General features: G+C 45.7%; 6 protein-coding genes and 1 non-coding gene across 20 annotated transcripts in view; 3 read left to right on the forward strand and 4 right to left on the reverse strand.

Annotated features, from left to right (window-relative positions):
- Positions 1-1,269: 1,269 nt before the first annotated feature.
- Positions 1,270-10,674, forward strand: FVEG_04168 (CMGC/MAPK/P38 protein kinase). 8 transcript variants are annotated; one of them, XM_018891913.1, is made up of 11 exons: positions 1,270-3,419; positions 3,478-3,525; positions 3,591-3,720; positions 3,857-3,900; positions 3,976-4,075; positions 4,143-4,499; positions 4,548-4,626; positions 4,684-4,867; positions 4,917-5,650; positions 5,709-6,067; positions 6,177-7,752. In XM_018891913.1, exons 1-9 carry the CDS (start codon positions 3,364-3,366, stop codon positions 4,990-4,992), a joined length of 1,074 nt encoding a protein of 357 aa, XP_018748511.1. In that variant the 5' UTR covers positions 1,270-3,363; the 3' UTR covers positions 4,993-5,650; positions 5,709-6,067; positions 6,177-7,752. The 8 variants fall into 8 exon arrangements, with proteins under 8 accessions (XP_018748511.1, XP_018748512.1, XP_018748508.1 ...); XM_018891914.1 differs by having other exon boundaries at positions 5,716-6,067; XM_018891910.1 differs by having other exon boundaries at positions 1,270-2,147; positions 2,764-3,419; positions 4,917-10,674.
- On the reverse strand, positions 5,285-10,800 carry FVEG_04167 (hypothetical protein). Of its 4 annotated transcripts, XM_018891907.1 has the most exons (6): positions 10,475-10,800; positions 7,828-10,427; positions 6,881-7,776; positions 6,572-6,829; positions 5,931-6,508; positions 5,285-5,874 (listed from the first exon to the last, which is right to left on the reverse strand). In XM_018891907.1, the coding sequence occupies exons 1-6, from the start codon at positions 10,570-10,572 to the stop codon at positions 5,760-5,762; spliced, it is 4,545 nt and encodes a 1,514-aa protein (XP_018748505.1). In that variant the 5' UTR covers positions 10,573-10,800; the 3' UTR covers positions 5,285-5,759. The 4 variants fall into 4 exon arrangements, with proteins under 4 accessions (XP_018748505.1, XP_018748506.1, XP_018748504.1 ...); XM_018891908.1 differs by having other exon boundaries at positions 5,285-6,508; XM_018891906.1 differs by having other exon boundaries at positions 6,881-10,427; positions 10,475-10,775.
- A 1,251-nt stretch (positions 10,801-12,051) lies between these two features.
- FVEG_15420 lies at positions 12,052-12,123 on the forward strand. The gene has a single exon. It is a non-coding gene; the product is annotated as a tRNA-Arg (tRNA).
- Positions 12,124-12,238: 115 nt separating this feature from the next.
- Positions 12,239-15,021, reverse strand: FVEG_04166 (hypothetical protein). Of its 3 annotated transcripts, none has more exons than XM_018891904.1 (5): positions 14,557-15,021; positions 14,285-14,501; positions 13,830-14,232; positions 12,598-13,779; positions 12,239-12,543 (listed from the first exon to the last, which is right to left on the reverse strand). In XM_018891904.1, exons 1-4 carry the CDS (start codon positions 14,573-14,575, stop codon positions 13,555-13,557), a joined length of 864 nt encoding a protein of 287 aa, XP_018748502.1. In that variant the 5' UTR covers positions 14,576-15,021; the 3' UTR covers positions 12,239-12,543; positions 12,598-13,554. The 3 variants fall into 3 exon arrangements, with proteins under 3 accessions (XP_018748502.1, XP_018748501.1, XP_018748503.1); XM_018891905.1 differs by lacking the exon at positions 12,239-12,543 and having other exon boundaries at positions 12,971-13,779; positions 14,557-14,783; positions 14,836-15,021; XM_018891903.1 differs by having other exon boundaries at positions 12,241-13,779.
- A 3,888-nt stretch (positions 15,022-18,909) lies between these two features.
- Positions 18,910-20,714, reverse strand: FVEG_04165 (hypothetical protein). Its single transcript, XM_018891902.1, has one exon. The coding sequence runs from the start codon at positions 20,273-20,275 to the stop codon at positions 19,769-19,771; it is 507 nt and encodes a 168-aa protein (XP_018748500.1). The 5' UTR covers positions 20,276-20,714; the 3' UTR covers positions 18,910-19,768.
- Positions 19,000-23,135, forward strand: FVEG_04164 (hypothetical protein). Of its 2 annotated transcripts, XM_018891900.1 has the most exons (3): positions 19,000-20,098; positions 20,278-21,312; positions 21,377-23,135. In XM_018891900.1, exons 2-3 carry the CDS (start codon positions 21,134-21,136, stop codon positions 22,836-22,838), a joined length of 1,641 nt encoding a protein of 546 aa, XP_018748498.1. In that variant the 5' UTR covers positions 19,000-20,098; positions 20,278-21,133; the 3' UTR covers positions 22,839-23,135. The 2 variants fall into 2 exon arrangements, with proteins under 2 accessions (XP_018748498.1, XP_018748499.1); XM_018891901.1 differs by lacking the exon at positions 19,000-20,098 and having other exon boundaries at positions 20,198-21,312.
- A 109-nt stretch (positions 23,136-23,244) lies between these two features.
- FVEG_15419 (dynein heavy chain 1, cytosolic) overlaps positions 23,245-25,584 on the reverse strand; it is a gene marked incomplete at both ends in the record, with an annotated part of 3,886 nt that continues 1,546 nt past the window's right edge. The window contains 2 exons of the mRNA XM_018904546.1: positions 23,245-23,685; positions 23,738-25,524. Of these exons, the coding sequence (XP_018748497.1) occupies positions 23,245-23,685; positions 23,738-25,524 (2,228 nt within the window). The remainder of the gene's footprint in view (positions 23,686-23,737; positions 25,525-25,584) is intronic.

Consider the following 25,584-nt stretch of genomic DNA (forward strand, 5'->3'; position numbering starts at 1 on the left):
AGGGCACGCTCGTGTTGTGAAGTCAGGGTCAAGAGGCGATGAGGGAAGATCTGAGATTTACAGGATGGCAAGGGCCGTGGTTTACGATATCATAAGTTAGAAAACCCAGTGAATGAGAATAGCCTTCAGTTGGTTACTGGACGCGAGGAATTCAAGGAAGGTCAAGATGACACTGAGGCATATCATACTGAGACTTTACCGCAACAACGAAATGAGTAATTAAGAAGGGAGAGGAGCATTATGCCCGACCAAGCATATTGAGGCCGTAGCATGAATCGTTGACATAGACAACTACCAGTGCGAGATGTTGTTGATGGTAACCCTTGCCCTGAGGTGTGGGACTTTGGATTCTGGTACGACAAAGATGCAGTTGAACGCTCGAGGTTTTTGATATATGACGTAGAGAATCAAGAGACAGGCTTCTGAAAACCTGAACGATTAATCACAGCGTTGCAGCGCGTGATGAAAATTCCGAATTGATAGGTGCTGAATAGTTAGCAGGGTTAGGTAGTATGCAGTGGAGGTGAGGTGAACTTAGGCTTGGGCTTGTTCTGGAAATGGCTCCACTGAAGAGGCTAAGGTAGTCTTCGGGAGAATATTCGATCGTTCAGACGATTCCACGATGAGCAGACTAGGTCATTGAGCATGACAGATCGAGCCAGCAGGTACCGTTACTGTGCAAAATTGGTGTAGAGGTACCGGCCCATGGGAACGATCGGAGACTGGGGATGGGTCCTGGCGCCGTTTGAAGAAGAAAGACAGAGGCGTCCGAGCGCCAGGCCAGACCCCATGGATCCCGATGCATCTGCATCGGCCATCAGGCGTGCGCTGTCAGAAAGCAGGGGTAAGCCAGTTGGAGGCTGAATTGACGTCATTTTGAGAAAACATGGCAGCCATGTGAATGGGGATTTTAAAAAGTTTCTGATGCAGGACAGGGTATGTATGCAAGAGACAAGGGGAAAGAGGAAAAATGAGGGGAAGGGTTTAAGCAATGATGATGAGTTGAAGTGGTAACATTTAACTGATAGGTAATATTTATCTGGCTACCTTACACATGGCTGAGGTTGGTGATGCCATAATGGGATGTTGCTGCAGGTGAAGATTGATACATGGCAGACTTGGCAGGGTCAGTTTGATAATGGATTGGATGCCAATGGTCGGGCTCAGCAGTATCTATCGTTGCACCCAATGTTTAGAAACCAAGAAAATACTCGGTCTATATCACATCGTGCAGCGTATGCCGCCAAACCTGTAATAAAATCTCAACAACTCATGGCTGCATATGATCATAATCAATACTCTCATGCCGGGCTGCACTTGGACAGATAAACCATCTACAGGCAAGAGTCATGCATGATTGCAAAATTCACAAGGACCCTGATTTGCATGGATTAGGAATCGATTCGAAAGGGCTCAAAGTGTCATCATGTCATACATCAAATTTTCAACTTTTCCATAAAAAACTCCATGTCCTGCCAGTATCTAGGTAGGCAGGTGTGTAGGTAGGTATGTGACTGTGTAAGCGCATAACCTTGATATCCACTACGACAGGAGAGATCTCGATCCCATTACGTGTCGCAAGGGTCTGAATAAGGGGAATCACTAAATCGGAGCACACAGATGCAAAACAAATAGACGGTGACAAGGAAGAGCTCCTCGCTCTGCCTACCTACGGAAGGAAGGTATAGGCATCTTAATCAAGCCTCTCGACGCCCTTAGTTTGGTAAGTGCCTACTTTCCAGGGTACAACTCCCCAGAGCTCTTGTCCCCCTAGCCCCTCTCACCCACCCCCCACCAAGAAACCAACCTACCGGCGGTCCTCCGTCCACATAATCCAATACCAACACCTCACTCTCACCTCGGCCGATCCAACGTCTTCTACGACCATGTATATATGTACATGTACCCTCCATCCCAGATGCTAACCTCTTATTCTTGTTGAAATTTCGTTTTCTCCTCCTCCCTTCGACCTTTTTTCTCCCTCTCAACTCTTCTCTTTTTCCCTAGAACTGCTGCCACCTTCACGCAGCCTGCGACACGTCTTATAGTATCCTCTGCGGTGATCGACATTTGACCGATCCAGTAGGAAGATACCCGCATTCGAAACGAGCCTTCTAATCGACCACGCCTGGACCTGCAAAGAATAGGTAAGCCTCTTGTCGAGCAAATAGCCAATACCCCAGATTTCCTCACAACGTTTGGATCCTGCTTCCTTGTTGGCACCAGGCCATGACTCTGTTTCGTTCGGCCTCTGAAGTACTCAGGGCAAACTGTCTGATCATTGGGGCACGATGGCGTCAAAGGCACCTCACTATGGAGCTCAAAGTGTTTGGACCCCACTGCCGCAGTCTTGGAACGGACTGGGGGGGGGGAGACCTGGAGACTGCCTACAGGCGGTGTCAAACGCATGTGCTGTGCTGGGGAAAGCGCAGGTGATAGCGAACTGGGTACCAACTCTGAGGCTGCCACCGCTGCTGTTGGTGTCTGATCTACCCCCCCGAATAATCTCAGTGTCACTGCTGGTGCAGCTTGCCCCTCACTGAGGTACTTACTCACGGGCCTGAGTAAGGTACACGGGACAGCCCAGTATTCGGAGCGTCTCCAACTGGTGGTCTACTTTCATGAGTCTTGTAGTGTCTCTTTCTGTGCTATTGTGAATTTGCCGAATACCGGCTCTTTCAGGTGGCAATCCATAAAAACTCACTAACTGGCTGACCTTTGTGCCATTTTATGGACTGTTGCTGACCTTGCGATCATTGATAGACAGACACGTTGCTCTTGCCTACGCATTTATTTACCTACCCCGCCATTCTGTACCTGTCAACGGGCACTGAATACGATCAAAGGAAAAGACGGTCCAAGACAAAACAACGACGATCAGACAACCACTGCGTTACAAAGCCCATTGAGTGATACAGCAATCAGTCAATCAAACACGCTTATTGCTGCTCTATCCAAGGAGATCTCGCACGTCTCTTTCTGCCCCCGCTTGAGACGCTTTGCTCATCGACATCGAAACCTGCATCGCTTTTTTTTTCAACTGGTACCCCGGTCACGGTCATCGTCTTTTGCTCGATCGTCGATTCACCATTCACCTGACCCATCATCGGTCCATCCCATTTCCATATCCAACCGCCCATCCAATCCAATAACGAGATTACCTTTCTGTTCTTCACTTTATCTCGCTCCGCACCGCACGCCAGGCCCAACATATAGCTTTGACTACGATCTTAGACGATTACGTCTGCGCCCCGCCCACCATCATCTTTACCTCATCTTGGTGTTCCTCGTTTTACAGCCAGGAAACCGACTACTTTTTCCTTCACCCTCAAACATATCGTCCAAAAGAATCACATATTCACCATGGCTGAGTTCGTACGCGCCCAGATCTTTGGCACCACATTCGAGATCACCTCTAGGTAAGCTTCATACATTTGAAGCTGACAACCATCGCATTACTGACCCAATTTCACTCAGATACTCCGATCTCCAGCCTGTTGGCATGGGAGCTTTTGGCCTCGTTTGGTATGCTCCCTTAGATGTTCCTCCTGACCCTGCGCATCCGACTGACACGGTTCCCTTTGCAACAGCTCTGCCCGGGATCAACTTACCAACCAAAATGTCGCGGTCAAGAAGATCATGAAGCCTTTCAGCACACCTGTGCTCGCAAAGCGCACATACCGTGAGCTCAAGCTGCTCAAGCACCTCAAGCACGAAAACGTGAGTATCAGCCCCTACACAGCTCAATACCGTGTATCTTCGCTTTCAACGCGTCTCTTTTCGCTTGACCTGTCCTTAATGGTCCTTGCTATGAGCAATTGTAAGACTTCCGATGCTAATACAAATTTGCTGCCAGGTCATTTCTCTTAGCGACATCTTTATTTCTCCTCTGGAAGATATGTGCGTTCCCAACCGCGGCCTGCGTTACCCCTCCCCCGCCTCGTTCCCCACGTTCTTGCGCTGACAGCTCTGTAGCTATTTTGTCACAGAGCTCCTCGGTACCGATCTTCACCGGTTATTGACATCGCGCCCGCTCGAGAAGCAGTTCATCCAGTACTTCCTCTACCAGATTATGGTACGTATCAATGGCGTCTTGAAAAAATGGCTGCTACAGATCATTTGCTGACACGAGGGCCTTGCAGCGAGGTCTGAAGTACGTGCATTCGGCCGGCGTTGTCCACCGCGATCTCAAACCCAGCAATATCCTCGTCAACGAAAACTGTGATCTCAAGATTTGCGACTTTGGTCTTGCACGAATCCAGGACCCTCAGATGACTGGTTATGTATCCACACGATACTACCGAGCCCCCGAAATCATGCTCACCTGGCAAAAATACGACGTCGAGGTTGATATTTGGAGTGCCGGTTGCATCTTTGCTGAGATGCTTGAAGGCAAACCTTTGTTCCCTGGAAAAGATCACGTCAACCAATTCTCTATCATCACTGAGCTACTCGGCACCCCTCCTGATGATGTTATCAATACCATCGCCAGCGAGAACGTGAGTTATAATGCCTAGCATTGTGTCTACAATTCTAACGACCACCAGACACTGCGGTTTGTGAAGTCGCTGCCCAAACGTGAGCGACAGCCTCTTCGTAACAAGTTCAAGAATGCCGACGATTCGGGTATGAAATGACTACTCCGTTTGAACCCTGAGAGATCACCAATTGACAAATTACTAGCTATCGATCTGCTCGAGCGCATGCTTGTCTTCGACCCTAAGAAGCGAATAACTGCCACAGAGGCCCTCTCCCACGACTATCTTTCTCCCTACCACGACCCCACAGACGAGCCTGTGGCAGAGGAGAAGTTTGACTGGAGCTTCAACGACGCCGATCTGCCCGTTGATACTTGGAAGATCATGATGTTAGTGTGTTTCAAAACTCCATGCATCGAATATGCTAATACAGAACAGGTACTCAGAAATTCTCGATTACCATAACGTGGAAGCTGGAGTTACTAACATGGAGGAGCAATTCAACGGACAATAAATGGGAGACGTGGTTAATAACGGGAGAGGATTCTGCCAGTGCATAACGAACATGAGGAAGAAGCAGACCACGTCACAATGTCGATGATACCACGAAATCCAACGCATACGCCCATGATCCATATATCTTACCACAATCACACTACCCCGTGCCCGTATGAAAAGAAGATGCAGGAAGACACGGCAAGACGTGAAAGGAGACGAACCGATGATATTACCATCGCAAGAAACAGGCATGTACATGCAAAATATACGAACGCACGTATGGCGTTGGGGAGACAGGGAAAGAGTTGGCTTTGGTTTTGATTTTGGAATTAAGCAACAAGGTCTTTCATGAGGAAGATGTTTGATCGTCTTTGACAATGGAGGAACTTCGTTTTATTTTCACCCGTTTATTGCTGTCTAGCTCTCGCTTTTTCAATCACGCCTGCCTTTCTATTTGGTATCTGTTCAAGTAAGGATGCAGCGGGGTATGAAAATACACGACGCACAGGGCTTTTAGGTTACAAATGATTCTTCTGCTCATTTAGCTGGCTCCCGGCTGTGTGAGGAAATTATAGAGCTTGTGAATGGAACTTTTGTTAAAGAAGTTTCCCTTAGTCTTGACGAAACACTCATCCATCGATAAGTTACAAGGACGACGTACAGATGTCCCAGACGTATGTAAAATAATTCCCACTTTTGATCTCATTCATACTCTGACGTGGTCATCTTGAGTATCCAGACATATCTATCTATCGCAAACAAGGTGCTCCTCCGTTAAATGCCCTATTGGGAACTCTCCATCTCTAGCAAAGCCTGCAGGTCTTCCATTTCGCCGCTATGGTAGACCATGTCATAGAACTGGCCTCTACCGTCAAACAAATTGCGAGGTGAGCCATACCTGGAGAGGATTGTCAGTTGCCCGTGTGAAAAGTACCAGAGTCAATGAGATCTTACTCAAGAACACGCCCCCCACTCATAACCACGACTGTATCATAATCAATGATTGTACGTAAACGATGCGCGATCGTTACCAAAGTCCGCCCTCCACCGACCGCTTCAAGTTCCCGCCGCAGGACGTTTTGAATACCTCGGTCTGTCTCATAATCCATGCTGGCCGTGGCTTCGTCAAGGAGCATCAGCTTGCTCTGGCGAATCAGCGCACGGCAGAGTGAAAGAACCTGCCGCTGACCATGAGAAAAGTTCTCACCGCGGGCGTCGACACATGTCGAAAGATTTATACTATTGTTCTCGTCATCGCGAAATTGTGTATCGTTATCGCTGTCATCAGAAGTATGAGGAGAGAAGGATGCAATGCCTTTGCAGTTGTCCAAGGCCTTGTCGAGAATGTCTCTGGGAACTCGACCGCTAGGATCAAGGTTGGACTCCACTGTCCCGTTGAATAGGACAGCCTCTTGTGGTATGATTGTAAGGCTTTCTCGGAGGCGGTGCCGAGGAATCTTGGTAATGTCAATTCCATCGTATAAGATTTCACCAGAGACAACGTGTGTGAAGCGAAGGAGGGAAAGCACCAGCTGGAAATCGCAGTCGTTAGTACTACCCGAAAAGTGCTATAAAAAGAGTGTAGATATACTGACAGTGCTTTTCCCTGAACCTGTCCTTCCTATGACAGCCACCCGCTCACCCGCTTTGAACTTGAGGTTTATACCGGTGAGAATGTCGGATCCGTCAGGATCGTACCGGATTGTCACGTTTCGAAACTCGATCTCGCCAGATCGAGGCCAGTTCTGGGGAATTACGTGGCAGGGTTCATCTGTGTATTCACCTTCCTCGGGATACGCCTTGTCTTCCTTTTCCTCAGGTTCCAACTTGACGTACTCCCTGACTCGGTGAAACTTGATACTTGGTCAGCAGGTACTTTGGCAGATGGTAACAAACACACTCACGCTCTGCATTTCAACTTCCAAATCATTCATCGCTCGAACAAGTAACAGAATCGTCTGGCTGAGTCCGTTGGCATTGGTGAGGGAGAATCCGACCAGCCCTGCAGCCACGACACCTGTCTGTGATACGGCAATTATACCTGCCGACAGACCGACGAGGGCCGTCACAAGATCCACGCGTACAGCAACCCAACGGTTAGCGTTGAAGCTGGCTTCGGCCGAAGCTGACCATGTACGCAGCCTGGCCGCCAACTCTTCTCGAAATCTTGACGACATACCACTCCTGGCCCGAATAACAGGAAGACCAGCCAATGTATCTGCAAACTGGGAGAAGACAGGCGACTGAGCAGAAGACGTTAGCCGTTTGATTACAACGGCAGTTCTCGTGTATGCTTCTCCTATAAGAACACCAAACAAGCACGTAAACAGTGCTGGTATCATGAAAACCGGCATTATGCTGCTGACAGCACCAATGCGAAAGAGCATGAGAAGGACCGTATCAAGCATGATCCGTAGCATGGTGCTGATGGTACCGTCGAGTGACGCCATATCACTGGAGAAGCGGTTTGTGATGCGGCCAATGGGGATATGCTTGAACCATGAAAGGGAGACGTGCATGATGGCATGTATGAAATCGTTGTGTAATCTCTTTGCAGCGTTCCAAGCTCCCCATTCGAACATTACGATAGCCAAGCAGTAGCTACCAATTTCAAGGAACGTAAGGCCTGCAAAGATCCCCATATAATAAGGAATATCAATGTGAGCCTGGTGATTGTACGCTTCTACCCAGACAGAGAGCCACAAAAGACTGCTAAAGGTAAAGATGTTCGTGGCAAGTAAAAGTCCCAGGCAGACAGCAACAAAGACCGGATGCCCAAAGTAGCTCATGTATTGCAAGACTGGTGACCAAGTTAGCATCCCTTCACGACTGGGAAGGTAGTAGTACTGACAAGTCATACGGCCGACCTTTCCAGAAGCTTTCATTTCCTGATTGACCACATCCTTCAGGTGCTTTTCTTCAGGTGCTCGGTTAGCGTCGTTCAAGGTATCGCCATTTGGCTGTATTTCCTGAACTGTGTCATGAAGTGCGCCCTCCTCAGCATCTCCTCCAAGGACCTGAGCGATAGCAATTGGTTTGCGAACAATACCAATCTGGGGCTCAGCCGACTCGATTTGACCCTTTTCCAACACAACAGAGAGATCGGCTTGTTCTGAAATCCAGGGAAGATTTGTCACAAGTACAGTTGTCCTCCCATTCAGAAGGTCAGAGCAAAAGCAGTGTCTCCAAACGCCAGCAGCTGTTTTTGCGTCCAGAGCAGCAAATATATCATCGAGTAACAGAAGTGGTGCTTTACAGTACAATGCTCTTGCAAGAGCAACTCGTGCTTTTTGCCCACCTGAAAGAGAAGTTCCGTTCTCTCCCACGATGGTCATATCCTTGGCTGGTAGATGCTTGAAATCCTCCCATAGGCAACATGCTTCGATGACGCGATCGTAGCGTGGCTTTTCCATTAGACTGCCAAATATAATATTGGCCTGTATGGTCTCGTTCTGCAACCATGAAGATTGAGAAGCGTACGCTATATCGTCTGGTCTGGTCACATTTCCACTCTCTAAGTAGGTCTCACCAAGGATAGACAGCAGCAGAGTTGTTTTGCCGCTGCCACTCGGGCCGCTAACGACATTAAGACCACCTTGGGCAAAATCAAGCGTTATGCTGTTTAGGGTGAAACTGGCTGTCTTCGTCTTCCGGAACGTGGCATGATCAATGCGAAGGGGGCCAACGGGGTAATGAGGAATAGGAACTGTACTCTCAAAGTACTTGTCGAGTCGGGTCACTGACACCAACGCACTTGCGAAATTCCTGCCAAAGGCACTAGCCTGCATGATATTTCTTCGAACATTCTTGACAAGAAATATGGTCGTGAAAGCCGTTGCGGCATCAAGGCGACGCTTGGAGAGCCCCACGTGCAAGCCAAACATAACAAGTAAGGACAAGTAAGGAACAATCTGCATGACTTGGTTCAATGAAGCTTGAATCATTGAAGTCCTCCAAAGCTCCCTTTGTTCTTCGGAACGCGCATTGATGATCTTTTCAGTGATAGGGTCCTCCCAGGCAAAGTACTTGATGGCGCGAAGGGACGCAAGATACTCTGTCACTAAAGACATGCGAGAATCCTGGGCTTTCCTGACTCGGCGCTGTGAGTAGAACATTAAGCGCCCAAGCCATATCGAAAGAGGTGTGGCCAAAAATAGAATCGCATTTCCTACCAGAGATGCCCAGCCCATCATTCTGTACATTCCGATGAGCGATATTATGGTACCGACGGGAGTACCAATGGTGGCCTGGATGATGTCTCTTGATCTATAGATTGCGTCTATATCGGAAGCCATGAGGTTAGCCAAACGTCCTGCTGATGTGGTCTTGGCAGCGGCCTGGCCGCTCATGCTCTTGAGTTTCGCGCCACCGGATTGTAGTTCAAAAGGATCCTCTTCCATCTCCATTGAGTCTAGAGCAGTGTAGTACAGCTCTTGAGTGAACGCAGATTTGATACGAACCACGAGTCTAGTTGATGTAAAGATGTACTGCTGGAAGGCAACGGAGCGGGATAGTGGGCCGATGAACATAAGGAACAGCCAAAGCCACGGCTTATAGATGGCACCGCTAGGATCAGCAAGATATTCGAGCAACTTGAACATGGCGAATGCGGCTATGTTTTCGACCGTGTATGAGGTGGCTACCCAAAACGACATGAGAAGCAATTCGCGCTTTTGGAATCTAAGAACAGTACGGAGTGTCTTTTTTGAGATTGAACGAGCTTCTTGTACACGTCGTAAGAGGTATATAGGTTCGTCATACCAGGCTAACTTTGGAATATCAGCCATATCAAGCTTCCGCTTCATACCCTTCCAGATGATTGGGGTCAGCCAGTCATAGGTACAGTAGTAAGTGAACCAACTGCAAGTTTCCTCGGGAGCTGGCTTATTCTGGTCGTAACCGGGGATACTGAGATCAACTTGCATTGGTGTCCATTCCCTGGGGGTAACGGCTGCAATGGCAGCTCCTGCTGCAAGAGCGATGATCCCACTGGAAGTACCGGCGTCGTGAAGGCATCTTGTGCCAGTCTGGATACAGGGCAAAGTGTGCCCTGCAATGAGAATGGTCAGAGTAGCCGGAAGGACAAAGTTGATTTGATGCAGTGCTACATGGCGCCACTCAAGATGGCTGAAGAGACGAGTGAGGCCAAGAATGAAGGCATATACAACAGACACGATGTTTATCCAATGTAGTCGATCTTGGATATAGGCAATTGTAATATATACAACAGCAGTAAGCCTTGCCATTTGTGAGGCAAGCTCATAGGGCCACCGAATTTTGGCAGCTTTAGATCGGCAACTAGATCCTTGTCGGCGAATTCGGTCTAAATGGTAGATGAGTTGCATGAGTGACAGGAAAAGCACAACGGCTTGTGGTACCCCAGATTGGGCGAACTGTGACACATGATGGATCCACGAAATCTGGGACATGGACATGATACTCTGATATGAGCTAGAATTCTTAGTAAACTCGATTCATCATATTGAGACAGTTCTTACCTAGTCAGAGAACAAGATTGAGGTACCATGATAGATTCGTTCCCTTGATAGGGAGAGAACTCTAGTCCGCCGAAGCGGTGGATTACGATATCCATCATGGTGATGCAGACATGAAGAATCTTGGGCTATGAAGGAAGAACAGGACAGAGCAGAGCAGAGCAGAGCAGAGTAGAGTAGAAGCAAGAAATAAAGACTGATGCTTAAGTAAACACTGATCCACGACTCATCATCACGAACACACAAACAAAAGACGATGTTAGTGAAAGAGTCAAGATTTGGCTAGGTAGTACTAGCAAGCACGTTATCAATCCAAGTACTCCGTAGGAAGTCATGAATAACAATGAATGGTTATGGGGAGTGGGCTTTGCGCAAGTGGAGCGCCCCATGATGGCGTGGACGCCCGAATATCGGCATCAGGGGCGGAATCAGAGATCCAGGCGGGCAGGCAGGCAGGCAGGCAGGCAGGCAGGCAGGCAGGCAGGCAGAGCAGGCACAACTGGACTGGACGAACTGGACGTTAGCTGCTTTGGCGGGCGAACCTCAGACGTGTTCAGTGGGCAACGGACCTGAACGCCGCTCTCGCCAGCCGCCCGGCCCGTGGGGGTCTAACGCCTTTAGCTGAAAGCAGGGGCACCCATGAAGTAACAACAGTCATTGGGGAGGACGGACAGGCATCCAAATGGCCCTGAAAGCCTAACTTTGACCGCCTCGCCATGCTACTGACCGGTTTCGGTTATCTTGCCCCCTCTGTTTCCTCATTGTCATAATAGTGAATACTGTAGATGACAGGTGAGGCAGAGCTGTGGTGGTGTGCTGTGGTGGTACTGCATCTTGTGAATGTTATAGCCGGGTCATCTCCAGGTCCGTTGGCAAATTGTTGGCCCTGATTTCAAGCCCGTCTCGGTTGTGGCAGACAAAGAGGAGATGATCAACCTGATGCTTCCATAAAGCAATGGTGGCCAGAAACTCAATCCGATTGCTCGATACGTCGAATCACGGTTGTGCAGCGTGAAGGTTACCTTACTTGGTCCAAGTCTTCTCTGTATGAGACTATGAACTAGGTGGATCCTGTTTCCATACGTTGGCTTCAGCATATGCAGCTATGTGTTTTCTTTTTTTCTTTTTTTCTTTTCTTCTTTTCTTCTTTTCTTCTTTTCTTCTTTTCTTCTTCTTCTTCTTCTTTTAAACCACAGCGAACCGGCATCTACAAGTGATGAGTTGAGTCGACAAGCATGGTAAAAGTGAAAAGGCAATTCCGTCGCCACACAAGCATTATTAAAGGAACTGCCCTGTTCTGTCCTGCTGCGAGAAGTGAGCTGCCGCCAGCAAATGAGTATAACTAAGTGAATAGCGACACAGACACGGCCACCACCATAAAACGTAGCCGTAAAGCAAGATATCCAACTAGGTAGCAAACCCAAATGGCGAGTGTCCAAGGCCCAGCTTACAAACTTGGCTTTTTGTCTTCAAACAGCGAGCCGTCTTGCACAAAATCCACTCCGGCTCCCCAAGGATATATCCCATAATAACATCACTCCAACCATATCCGATCATCCCGGAGTCGGAAAAACTGCTCCGGTGTGCTGGCGCAATGGTAGCGCGTAGTCCTCCTAAGACTAAGGCTCAGGGTTCGAGTCCCTGGTATACCGATTTGAGTTTTTTTTTTTTTTTTTTTTTTTTTGTTGAGGTTGATGGTAGAATTCACTAAGATGATTTTTTACTTGAGGTTAAAAGAGAAGAGCAGAGAAGAGAAGAAGAGACTATTAGGTAGATTAATGGAATTTGTATAACTTATACATATATAGTACTATATACATGAGCCTTTGTGTCTTTTATTCTCATCACATGGTTCAGAACCCAAACACACAGCTGTTGCATAATCTCCATCATGGCTTATAGACACCATTGCAGTGGTATCTTCTGCTTCTCCTTCGCCGCCCCGTATACGCGCAATTGGCGGGCCACTGCCCAATACCTCGCCCTTCACAAGCCGTCGCTCAATCATGATATCGTGAAACGTCAAATGACGGTGTGGGTGTGCTTTAATGGCAGCCTCCTTCACAGCGAATCTAAACACCATTCAAGTCAGTGATTACCAACGATGGGCAAGAGAATCCCCGCACCTTCCTGCTATGAAAGCAGCACATTTCCACAGCTCAGGATCCTTTGACGCGATATGTTCATGTGGCTGGAATCTCTCACTTGCTTTGCTTGTGGCACGTCGTGATAGAACCCTGCGCGCTGCCGCCTGGTCGAGTACATTTAATCGTGCATCTTTCTTTGCTAGCTCTTTAGGGGCCAAAACTCTGTTTACGAAGCGTAGAGCCCGCGGGCCTGACAGTATATGGTAGATACGGGATATTTGGCAAATGTCGGTCCCAATGTTCAAAGGGAAAGGAAAAGGTCGCAAAGGCTTCATACCTACTAACCCAGGTGTTGATGGTTGGTGGTCGCTGGCGTACCTAAGTAGGTACCTAAAAGTAAAGTTTTGGTAATGAGCCGCTAGCGTCGGCAACTTATCGATTAAGCTCCACCACTACGTCAGTGAGCATTTTGCTTTAAGCATCATGTCCATCATTGGCATAAATCTATCAAAAGCCTGGCAACTATGTTTCGTGTTGTATCAGAAGAAGCTCCAATTACTACCCTAGAGAGCAAAGAAAACCCGAGACCTTGACTCTAAGTGATGAAAATATTTAGGTAACTCTAGGCTAAGCTTAGGGGACTCTTTGCTTAGTTTATTCTAACAGCTTCTGTCAAGGTCTGATGCTTTCTTGCTCCCTGAGGCTACCTAAGTTTGGGCATATGGGTAGCCTGTAACAAATATGCATGTGTTTGACGACTCTAAATAAATCCTCAACGTCATATTATTTCTTTCGTTACTCCACATTCGACACGGCTTATTGAATCATGCACGCAGCAGACCGGCTCAAGAAATACAAACAATGATCGCAGGCGACGTGAGTTGCAGAAATAGCGCCGCGATGTTTGGGGAATAGTGCGAAGTTGGACGAGCAGAGAAAAGCGCTGCCGCTCCCCCGGTAGTGTTTCCCTCTATGGCTTGGTACCTGAAGGTAGTTTTAATTCTCTGCGAGGAGAGGGGCACGCTCCTGATCAGCAGGAGCACTGCGCCAGTTGATCTCCCGGCCAGTCGCAGCAGGAACAGCGACAACGACCGTGGCGACGAAAAGCAGAGCCATTATGACAAAGGCAAAGATCCACTGGAAGGCAATCACTTGGTGGAGGAACTGAGAAACTCCAATTGCAGCAGCAAAGACGCTCAGTGAGAAGCCCATAGTGTAGTCCTACATACTGTCAGCAAGCTATATGGTTTAACTGGAACGATCGAACAAACCTTGTAGATGGTGATAAAGAAGAGTCCATAGACAAGAATGGACCAGATAAAAATGTTCCCAAAGATGCGAGCAACAAGGTGGTCGGGGTGGGGAACCATGAGAGCACCATTCCAGTAAATGGCGACAAACGTCCAGGCCAAAGGTCCAGACACCACAGGCGTATGAATGAATCGGGGATATGTGTTGTGGCGGAAGTAGAGCGAGGACAGGTTGATGAAGTTGAGAACGAGAATGACCTCAGCCCAGTGGAAGTGAGAGCGGACAAACAGCATGACAAAAGCGAAGTGGAAGAGGTTGTTGAAGATGAAATGGCTTCCAACGCTGGCGGCAGCGTGAACAATGTCCGAGTTGCTCGAGAATAGGTGACCAATGTAACCAGCCTGGAGAATGAAGAGAACGATCCTTGACAAGCTATCAGTATGCGAGCGTGCGGGAGGGGCTGGGGAATGCGCACCAGTAGATGGAGGTGATGATTGGGTTCAGCGTAAAGGCAGTGCGATACATGTGGTTCTGCTCCCAGATCTTTCTATTTCTCGTGTGCCCATCATCGGGACGGTTGAGAGTGTAATAGACAGTAACGACGAGGGACAAGATCCAGGTGACGAGAGTAAGAATCTTGTAGGTGAGGATCGCACTATTAGAGTGGGATTCCCTCTTACCAAAGGGATTGTCTTTGAATGGGTCAGTCGGGATGGATAAGAAGCGGAAGACGACAAGGTAGCTTACACTGTTGCCAGTTTGCCATGGTGAAGGGCTGTAGAGCTGAGCTCGGCTCAAGATTGTAGTCGATGGAAAGAAAAGAAGTGCCCGTCGCCGTTGAGACAAAGTTGTGTGTGGTGTCGAAGAAGTGATAGGGGGGAGAATATGGAGAGGGTGGAGGGGAGAAGAAGTATTTAAACACCCTAGAATTATTTACACAGTGACCTTCTGCTACTGCACTGAGGTGTGGTTCACTCCCAAAGCACGTTAGTTGATGTAGGTATGCGGGGAAGCAGGCCTACATACCAAGGCTAACAAGGCAAGTAGGTAGGTAGCAAGGGTACCTAGGTAGCTAAGTTTAGTAAGGTAGGTAGGTTGTCTTGAATGTACGGTAGGTAAGAGAGGTGAGGAGTAAAACAGCCACACTCTGGGATCGTCACACCACAAATGACACCAAATGATTTAAGCTAACAAGACTTCCACCGACGTGCCTTGTTTCTACTCATAGATTAGTTAGTAGGTTAGGACGCCATCCTGTATCAAGGAATGCGAGAAATAACCAATAAGCCCTCCCAGGCAAGAACTTTGTACGACCACAGCAAGGTACGGGCTCAAAGTCAGTGGAGGCTAGGTACGTACGTCAAAGGATCAGATCAACAGCAGCGGCGCATGACTTGCCTCTTCACAGCCTCTCAGGCTATATTGGATCTTGTCTTGCACAGGCGGTGCTTCTTTCATGGTGTCTTGTTAGACCATATGACCTCGGTTCAAGGGCGCTAAACTACGGATCAGCTATGAAAAGTGCCGGGAATTTAATAGAGGTCGGGCTGCCATTGGTTTTGAGGCGCTGAGACCGACGACCATCACGATTGTGGACTCTATGGGTGTGGTAGCGACCTATGGGGAATGACAGTGGTGCCAGATGAGGTACACGCTGCAACTGTCAACGTAAGTTGTACTGTACCTATCTGTATCTACCTAGGTAGGTAGGTAGGTATCTGTACGAGTGCAGGCTTTGTCCCGGCATTTCTATGAGCTGACGTACATCTATGTTGTGATGTGAATGTCGTAATCCTGATGTAGGTACTAACCTACGATATAACTCTATGACAAAGGTTGCTGCTACCTACCTTGTTCAAACGTGGAAGACCTGGAACAAATACAAGTTACCTACAGAACAACACAAGGTACCTAAGGCACCTCAGGCAATCGAGTGGATCTTTATCCCCGAAGACAAGGGAAGATATCCGTACATAGGCAGGTCGGCAGGTAGGCAGGTAGTTCTCTGCACAGACCTGCATTTGGAAAGTGCAAGGATGACAGACGTGCAACTAGCTAATGATTGGCTGGTCGTGAATGATCCCGCTCAGATGACGACAACTTGCTCCAAGCTCCTACTGCTAAACGAGCGGCTCATAGCGGGACAATGTTCTGTTTTAACCCGCTACCAACCTGGAACTTGTCACGGTCGTTGTCTCTAACCTTGGGACGGTTTGCACAAATAGAAAACTCGGTTACTGTAATTATCACCGTAATATAATGAATGCTATAGTAAGTACTGCAGGTCGTATGTATGGAGGTGAGACTCACCTTGCATTATTTCGTGTTACACTTACCCTTGCTCATCGAGATTCTTCCCACCGACAGGTACGGAGCAAACCACATATTTCCTCGGTACTTTCTTAGGTTTCTTTAAATGCCTGCATTAGGTAAGGTAATTACCAGGTATCTATTTCCTGATTTCCTAATAAAGTGTACCTAAGTACTTACCTAGGTAGGTAGGTACCGTAGGTAGGTAGTAACGTCAGATACGGGGAAACCGGCCACCCCCAGAAACCGGCTACCTGCATTTTAACCTAACCACTTAATTTATAATATCTTAATTAATTTATAACTTTACTAATTTTAATTATATAGACTTATAAATAGTATTAACTAATTTAAAATAATAAAATTTATTAAAAAAGATAAAAGTGCTATTTTTTAGATAGTTATAAATAGAATTTCTATAAATAAAGCTACTATAACTTATAGTATTAACTATTTTACCTTTTAAGATTAGATTAAAGGTACTATAATACTAAAATAAGCTTATAAACCTAATTAAAAGCTCTTAGCTATTTAAAAAAGGTATCTAAAAGATTAAATATTAATCTAAGCTAACTTAAGATATCTTATATTATATTAGCAGGTTTAATACTTTATAAACTAGATTATAATATATAATAGCTTTTTAAAAGGTATTAGAAAATACTAGTTATCTGCTTTTATAAATAGGAATAAAAAAATAAAGACTTTATTAAGGAAGTATATAGATTTTAATTAATATAATAAAGTATCTATTAAACTTATTAAGGCTTTCTTTATATTATTATTAATATTAATAATTTAAATAGTTAAGTAAAGGAATAGATATAATATTAATAAAGTTAGTATAATAAAAGGGATAGGATTAAATAGTCTTTTTATTAAGTTAAAAGATGTTAAGGCTTGAATAAAATAGCCTATAAATTCACTATAAGTAGTAGGATGTACTATAGTGACTGATAAGGTAGAAGAGGAGGAATTAAGTGGATAAAAGGTTGTAACTGCTGAATAATAAGGCATAGGGTAGGATTTATAAGATAAAAGTGGGTCTGTTAAATAGAGCGAATTTTTCCGAATTTAATGATATATATTATGTAATAGAAAAGTTGATAAGTCTCTAAGAAAGAAGGAGTTCCCTAGGTGGGAAATCCTGGGTCTTATATAGACCTCTAAAAAGCGGGCATTGTGATTCCCAAAGCGGGGTAGCTTCAATGATGATGAAAAGACTATCACAAAAACCGCCAAAATTCGGAGAAAAATAAGATATACTTTTTTCCCAATTTGGAAGGCGCTAGGCTTTAGTAGGCTTATAAAGCTTAAATGGGAAAGTAAGGTTTCTCGTGGTGTGTCATGAATCATCCAACTGAGGGGTAAAAATCTGATATACGTAATCCTCATTATATAATCATCACGTGACCTAAGTCACGTGACTTTCTTACTGATATTTCCTTAGTAAGAAATTATTAAAGTTTATAGAAAAACTTTAATATGTGGAACTTGCTCAATTCTCCACATTTTGCTTAGGTAAGCACACCAATCGAAAGTCCTGAATTTTCTCATTATTTTGGTATATAATATGCCCTGATTAGTCATCGGGATCATAATATATTCCTTAGTTATATAATAAGACCTTTATATAAAGTCAGGTCTTAACAAAAGATAAGAAGTTAGTACTTATTTATTAGCCTAGTTTAAGGTCTTAGATTATAATCTTTAAGTATATCTTAGTAATAAGGAAGGCCTTAAGACTTTTAGTAATTTTTAAAAGGAAAATAATTTAATAATAATATTTTCTAGAGAAATTAGATTTTATAAAAGACTAGGAATTTACTAATAGTAAGAAAGGCTAGATAAATAACTATATTATATTAATTTAGCTAAAAATAGTATTTATTTTATTAATAAAGCTTAAAAATCCTAAAAAACCTTATCTATTAATCCTTATTAGTTATAGAAGTTATATAATTAATAACTTCTTATTTAAGTATCATAATAATAATATATTTATACTTTTTTTTTAATATATATTTTTTATATCTTTTAATTATTAAATATTATAATCTTTAAATTATTAAGAAAGGTATATTAAAAATTCCTTTTAGATCTTATTTCTATTATAGATTTAAGTTATATTAGTAAGATTACTTTTTTATATAATTATAATAAAGCCTAGAAAGAAGCTATTATAAAGTTAAATGCCCTAGCTAGCTAGAAAGTAACTAGATTATAGTTAGTTAATTTAATAAAAGTCTTAATAAACCTAATAGTTACTTAGACTCTTAAGATAGTAGCTCTTATTATTATAGCTATTTCCTTAATTAAGTTAAAGAATTCTAGTCTTCTTATAACTCCTTAATTATTTATATAACTTTATTAAGTCTTTAAAGCTATCTTAAGTATTATCTTTAATAACCTAGCTATTAGGCTACTTTTCTATAAGATTAGAAGTTAATTAAATAGTTATAACTTTATAATTAAATACTAAAGAAAGGAAATTATAATAATATAAGTAAAATAAAAAGAATATTTTTTAAAAAAAAAGAAAGAAAGTTATATATAATAAAAATACTAATAATTTTAAAGGCTTATAAATAAATATAAAAAGTATTATAACTATAAAAAATATTATATTATATTAAAAAATTAAAACTTAATAATCTTTATATTTAGTTTTATTTAAATATTTACTAATATAAATTTTATTTAATTAGAAAAATGTAATAGTAGTTATTTAATTAAGTTCCTAATTATTATTTATTTTTAGTGTTTTGTTAAGGGTGGCCGGTTTCTGGGGGTAGCCGGTTTCCCTGTATCTGACGTTAGTTGAGGTATCACTCAGGTACTAAGGCAGATCACCTCCATTAGACTATGCCCTAGCCAAGTCAATAGCTGAAGATATCGGATTCGTCTCAATCTTATCTTTCCATTAATCAGGCATACTCTACTATTACTATCATTTCCATTACGTGCATGATATCAGTCGCCTCATTTCTCGGATCCAAATAAGAACCTTTCTTTCTGCTTTGCTGTTGTTTTAGTGGCCCATACACTTGGATGAGGGAGTAGCATCACTCTCCTGCATCTGCATTGTTCCAATGCAAGTCTCACGGCACGTATCAAATTGTGTTTCAGTGCACCACCTCCATCGCCAATTGAATCGACCATCAGCTACAGCTTGCAACCCATGTATGCACCATCAGATTTGGGCGCGCAGATACGTTTGCGACCAAAGCTTCCCCCGATACGCCGCTATGATTGTTGAGGAAACCCGCATCGAATCCACCACAATTATCCCTCCCGATGGCCGAGATGATACAAGACAGTACTCATGATGGTCAGGGAAGAAATACCCCAGCACAGTCAGGCCAAACTGTTGTTCCAGAAACGCTAAGCATGCCCATCACTGCAAAGGCAGCTAGCTAGCTAGCTTAGCTTTGTGGTATTCTTAGCAACCGTGTCCCTGCGACCCATCGTCGATGAGTTTTACAGCTTGGTAAAAGTGATTCAGAACTCGACCACAAAGCTCGCCCAGTGTGAGACAAGACCAGTACTGTATATCAAACCATTTTCTGCGTTCGCATCGAAAATTAAAGAATCTGCTACACCACTGAGCCGTCATAACACTTCATCAGCCAGACTTCTCCAAGGTAGTTCATGCCTTCAAGTGACTGAAATCATGACCAAATCGCGCCGAGTGACAAAACACTCTATCCCCAGCATCTTTCCACTTCTCAAAGCTCGCTTCCCGCCTGGCGCGTCTCTTCTCAATCGAATCTGGGTGATGTGACGGCATGTGCCAGTCCCTCAATGCGTCTTTGAAGTCATCTCCTAGGATCTGGTTCTCGCTCCTGTAGCTACTCCCTAGCTGCACAACCACAGAGTAATTCGTCCTGTCGTTGACGAGCCACTGATGTGGTTCCTCGCTGCTTAGAGGTTTGCGGTTGGTAGTCCAAGACGATTGATGGCTATCCCGAGAATCCTGGTGAGCCCAGACAAACTCTTTCTTCTCTCGAATACCACATTGACCAGAAACCTGGCTATCTTGAATTGGTTCATAGACGTTGGGTATTCGTGGGTATTTGCTAGGTTCCACCCACGAGTTATAAAAATCGTCCGTCATGATGGGTTTGCGATGGTATGTTGCTGACGTTGTTTGCATAGTATCAACACAGCTGAAGACGAAAACGAAGCGTTGGTCAGTTCTGAGATTGGGGAGGGCACTCAAAAGTCTTAAAGGGATGCGGGCTTCGGGATTGTCATGTCGATAATAAAAGTCGGCAGTTCATGCAAATGAGTGCTCGCCCAAAGCTCACGCGCATTTTGCAACACCATGACCAGATTGGGGCCATATCACGCCAATATTGACCAACTGCAAGCCAGAATTAAGAACCACGTATTCGATTCCGTTCTAATATGCCAGGGCAGGCCTCAAAAAGCGGCTGTTGGGTATTGGGTGCCAGGTTGGGTGCCGTTGGGCTACAGCACATCTTAGCACATCACCTCACGTGTGAGGTTTGGAATTTCCATCTTCCTTCGAGAAGAGATAAAGAGAAAGAGGCCTAGTCTCTAGTCGAGGCTGTGCTGCAGCAGTATGCTTGTCACATGGGCCCTGCTTGTTGAGAAAAGCCCCCGAGATCATCCGCCAAAGTTGGTTTGCCAGCTTAACGCATGCACAGCCATAACCATGGCCAATCAGACAGGCATATTGTGTTGCTGAAATTACAATCCGAGCAAATTACATACAATCAACTCACCCACTTGAGCATGAAAATGACACGCGAGGCACCGGCATTCTACGTCTTTTATAAATGAGGCGCTCCCCAAGGCAATCTAGAATTACAGTCTATACCGCCAAGAGCCAGGAAAAGTGCAAAATGCTGCTGTCCTTAAAAACGGCGAACAGCCCAGTCGCCATTTGCGGGCGATTCCCAATTTCATTCAGCACTCAACAATCTTTTGACTTACCTATGCGCGACTCGCAAAAGACAGAGCGAGAACAAGAGCAAGAACAAGAACCATGGAGTTTAGAGAACGATCGTTTTCACGGGGGACTGATGAGAGGCTACCCAAACCTACAACACGCATGAACGACGAGACTTGGGAAAAGTTTAAGCCTTTTCTATGCAATCTTTACAAGAAATATACCCTGAGTGTCGTCATGAACGTCATGGAGAAGAAGTACGGTATTGTTCAAAGGTATCTGACCTATCAAGTACAATACCTAGAATCCTCGATGTTTGACTAACCCTTTTACCAAAAGCAAGCGACAGTATGGCTATCGTTTCGAGAAATGGGGCATAAAAAAGTACAACGCGAATGAGAAAAAGACCTCTCATAATTCTCTATCACCTAGTGGTATTAACGACTCGATGGACTATGGTGAGATTGGGGCCGAGTTCGACCCAGAAGCTCTCTCCTTCAACCAATACCCCATGTCTGACCGTTGCGGCCCAGACACTCGAATGACCGCCGTCGGATCGGAGAACATGGAGTACGACGAGTCGCTCGATATTCACAGAGCCTCAAAGGTTGTCATTTCATATCCGTGGGCAACTGGGTCATCTGAGGAAGCGAACAAACTGGCTGCTGACTTTTGTGCCGCCATGCTCGATGACACAAACGCATTTGCCTTATACGCGAATCTCTACGGGGTCTTGTCGAATAGGAGCCAGTCTGTTCCTGAGACTCGTGAGTTTCTTGCCATCTGTTGTGCCCGTGTCGCTGGTAAACCAGACAATGCCCGTAGCGCCAGGGCGATTCTTGCCAGGGAATGGACTGGGACACCAACGACTCGAGTTTCAGACTCTCCGTTTGTCCTATCGATGCTCAAAGTGTACGTGGGAAGTCACCAAGAAGATTCGGACAAGTCGGCTTTTGTCAAACAAATCAGCCGTAATGTCGAGCAACTGGTTGGCAGCGACGGATCACTTGGAGAGGTTTCACGCAAGTACTCGTCTATCGATCTCGTAGCCTACTTTTTTCTTGATTACGCCCTCGAGACGTATGACGATTGTTTTGACGACTCCAACCCCCCGACTTTTATGGCTGAGCACCTCCTGAACGAGTTCATCACGACCCAACCTTTTATGAACGCTTTACGCAACGACTGTCCATCCCCCCTAAGTCTCTGTCTCAGGTGGTGCAAGGAACAGCTCCGACTCAACCACCCCGTGGCTCTACAAGATGCCACAGTACAGCCAAGTACTGATATGCGTTGTTGGTGGTACAATATTCGTGTCTTTTGCACTCTATGGGGAGTAATGACGCATTTGGTACAGGCGAATTGTGCCCCTGCGTGGTATGCTCAGTGCGAATCAGCCTTTGGTATCCCTCCATCAGAACTTCTCATAACACTGTCATGGATGATTCGTGCAAAGGCAACTCCAACCGAGACTGATCGCATCATCTCTGATACCGAACTACTCACTCAGGCTGCTGATGGCGCAGATAAGCTCCTCCAAGTCGACGAGTCGCAATTGTGGATAGACTTTCTCGACAGGTTTACTTGGATGAACGAACTGGCCAACCCGGGTGATGCCGAGAGGTCTTTCGAAGCTGCTGTCCAGGATGAGCTGCGCAAGTATGTTTCCAAGATGCTTGGAGTCGAGTTGCCACATCCAGCAGGGAGCCAATCTGCCGGTGTTGGAGGGGTGGACTTTTACAGTTTTCCTCAGCATGGATTTCCTGACTTTGACATTAACTCTCAAATGGACTACTATTGACGGCCATCTTTTTACATGGCTTAGATAGAGTCCCTAGAATCTCCTTCTTTACCTGACTTTATTCCTTCTTGGCTCAAGATTCAATTTCCGACTCATAACATGTTCCGTTTTTAAGCCATAGCAAAAAGCTGTTTCAATGGTATAGACAGTATAATCAAACAAAACCAGACAGACAAACCCAGTCTATATGATGTAGGGGTATAATCCGAAGTAATCTTTCAGTACCGGCAACTTCCTCATCCACACGCCATGCTTGATGCCACATCTAACAAAACAAATAGAAGAATTAAAGGAATATTGTGTCCTTTGCAAGCCAGACATACGTGGAGCAGCAATTATACAAAGCTTCCCGTCAACATCCAGTCTATATCTCATGTGCCCTGGGCACATTATTATGTGTCCAATCCTACACGTCCGTCACCAACTGCTCGCCTTCATCAAGTAGCTCTGTGACCTTGCGCACGTTCCCAATCAAACTTCGACCAAGATCGCCGAGAAGGAGTTTCTCAGCATTGGCAGGAAGGCCAAGGTAGGTAGGCGGCTCGCGCTCGGGTAGGCGGTGAATCCAAGCATTGAAGTCCTGTAGATTCGTGCCGGAGGGCACAGCAAGGCCGCCGTCAGGCCCATCAACGAGTTTGTGGTCAACTTCGTAGGCGGCAGGAGTCAAGAACGATGTGACGAGTTGAGAGAGCAGTCTAAAGTCCCCTTCATCATCGATCTTGCCACCGTAAGTCTCAGTCACCATGTAGCGGAGCATCTCCCAAGGAATGTTCTGGGGAGCAATATTGGTCCGGCTTCCAGCCACTCCGTCAATCCAAGTATCAACGATGAACGCAGAACATTCATACTACAATGTGTTAGCTACAAATAAGATCGTGCTTGAATCCATGGTTACTCACATCACTATCATTAAACTCCCAGAATCCCCTCCAACCCAGATTGGGTGCGTATCGCAATCTTTCTTGCACCACTGCATGCAAGAAAGATAGAAGCAAGTAAAGACGAGTTCTCTCGACAGGGCTCTTGGTAGCTCGTGTAGACAGGGAAGACATAGAGTCCTTCATGTTGGCCCTAACACCAGCGGGTTGCTCGTACATGAGCACGCGAGAGGCCCGGAGCAGGTTGACTGGGATCTTCAGGCTTGACTCCATGGACAGGAACAGACGGAAGTCTGAGTGAGGGTTGAGTGACCCCATGCGCTTCTCCAGACTCTGTAGCCAGGTAGGGGCCAAGTGAACGTTCTTGACCAAGACCCATGAGCCCGTTTGAGCGGCGTTGCTAATTGCTTTGTCCGCACTGGCCAGGCCTTCATTGGAACCCATGGCAATGTTTGTGCACTTGACACGCATTCTCTCCACCAAATTATCCACCTTGTAACTGGCATCGAAACCGGGGCTCGACACCAGAGAGATTGGCAATGTAGCCGACACTTGAGTAACTGTCTCTTTGAGGTCTTCGACGACGTCAAAGATGCCCGAGCCAAAAACCTCGTTGACGAAACGTTCAGCAGCAGGAACAAACCGGTCCATCCTGAAAAGCTTTACGAGCAGAAGAGACAGGAGTGCTCGATCCATGGCCTCGGTCCTATCATCCCAGATCGGTGGCACAGCGTTCTCGGCTAACTCCTCGGTAAAGAACTTATCCCAATCCTCAGCAGGGACGGCGTCCAATTTTTCCTTGAGAACACCAATCTTCTTAGCCTGGGTGAAGGCCAGATCTCTCTCATCGGGATCTGAAGAGAGGTCCTTACCTTCAACACTGTTATCGAGGATGATGTCAATCAAAGACTTGTCCATCTTGTAGGGCGAAGCCTGTGCGAGGAGCATCCCAAGAGTCACCCGATCCTTCTGGAGCAGACCCAGAGCGGTTCGCTTGAACGTGTTGATGAAAAGATCCTTGACGATAACATCACGCCGGACATTGTGGTCAGTCTGGCCAGCCAAATTTTTGTTTCCGTGGAGCACCGAATGGAAAATGTCGAGGAAGTACTGGAGCGAGAATTGGTAGAAATGGTTGAGGTAGTGGAGTTGTTCAAGAACAGCAAAGACGGCACTACATGATCGGGCGACGATACTGTACTGTTGTGTAATCTCCTCGACTTCAGCCATGACACCTTCGGTGCTGCTCATCTTGCCAGAAATTTCTGCAGCCTCAGTCTTGAGAGTCTCTAGAGTTTCAATGACGTTGTCATCATCGAGAATGTTGCCACGAGACTCGTTGAGGGCCTGAAGTAGTCGTTTCTCCAGCTGTCGCAAATGGACCTTGAACTCTCCCTGAAGCTTGATGAGGTTGGAACGCCGCTCGTCAACATCAGGACGCTCAGACTTGAGTACATCGTTAAGAGACTGAGTCTGAAGACTGCTCTGTGTGACAGTAAAGTTGACAAAAGTGGTTCGACTGCAAATATCAGGAGCGAAAGTAGCCGATGGGTCACGAGTGGATAGATAGATCTTGAAGGCAGGCGAAAAGTCGATCTCCTGCTTGCCCAGTTGAATGAGGACACGGCCACCTGTCTTCTGGTATTCCTTGTTGAGGACGTGGTTGAGGATGGGATCCAAATGCTCCGCATCCTGGATTAGGATGGGGTTTCCGAACCGAAGAGAACTCTCGAGTTGCTTGGTAAACGTATCATCCAAGAAACTAGTCACTGTCAGGCGTCGATCTTTGCATTCTCTCTGCAGGAACTCTGTGACTCGTCCAGAGGGGTCAATGATGAGAGGATAACGGTTGAAGCGCTTGAGAATAA

This window comes from Fusarium verticillioides, chromosome 2 (assembly GCF_000149555.1).
Source record: "Fusarium verticillioides 7600 chromosome 2, whole genome shotgun sequence".
Lineage (NCBI taxonomy): Eukaryota > Fungi > Ascomycota > Sordariomycetes > Hypocreales > Nectriaceae > Fusarium > Fusarium verticillioides.

Coding starts and splice junctions, on each gene's coding strand:
- FVEG_04168 (XM_018891910.1), top strand. CDS start 3,364: ATGGCTGAGTTCGTACGCGCCCAGATCTTTGGCACCACATTCGAGATC. Junction 3,420..3,477: donor ACATTCGAGATCACCTCTAG/GTAAGCTTCATA, acceptor AATTTCACTCAG/ATACTCCGATCTCCAGCCTG. Junction 4,868..4,916: donor GATACTTGGAAGATCATGAT/GTTAGTGTGTTT, acceptor AATACAGAACAG/GTACTCAGAAATTCTCGATT.
- FVEG_04167 (XM_018891906.1), bottom strand. CDS start 10,572: ATGATGGATATCGTAATCCACCGCTTCGGCGGACTAGAGTTCTCTCCC. Junction 10,428..10,474: donor CAATCTTGTTCTCTGACTAG/GTAAGAACTGTC, acceptor TAAGAATTCTAG/CTCATATCAGAGTATCATGT. Junction 6,509..6,571: donor CAGGTTCAGGGAAAAGCACT/GTCAGTATATCT, acceptor TGCGATTTCCAG/CTGGTGCTTTCCCTCCTTCG.
- FVEG_04166 (XM_018891904.1), bottom strand. Junction 14,233..14,284: donor ATCATCACCTCCATCTACTG/GTGCGCATTCCC, acceptor TAGCTTGTCAAG/GATCGTTCTCTTCATTCTCC. Junction 13,780..13,829: donor TCTTTATCACCATCTACAAG/GTTTGTTCGATC, acceptor GACAGTATGTAG/GACTACACTATGGGCTTCTC.
- FVEG_04165 (XM_018891902.1), bottom strand. CDS start 20,275: ATGCAAACAACGTCAGCAACATACCATCGCAAACCCATCATGACGGAC.
- FVEG_04164 (XM_018891900.1), top strand. CDS start 21,134: ATGGAGTTTAGAGAACGATCGTTTTCACGGGGGACTGATGAGAGGCTA. Junction 21,313..21,376: donor AAGTACGGTATTGTTCAAAG/GTATCTGACCTA, acceptor TTTTACCAAAAG/CAAGCGACAGTATGGCTATC.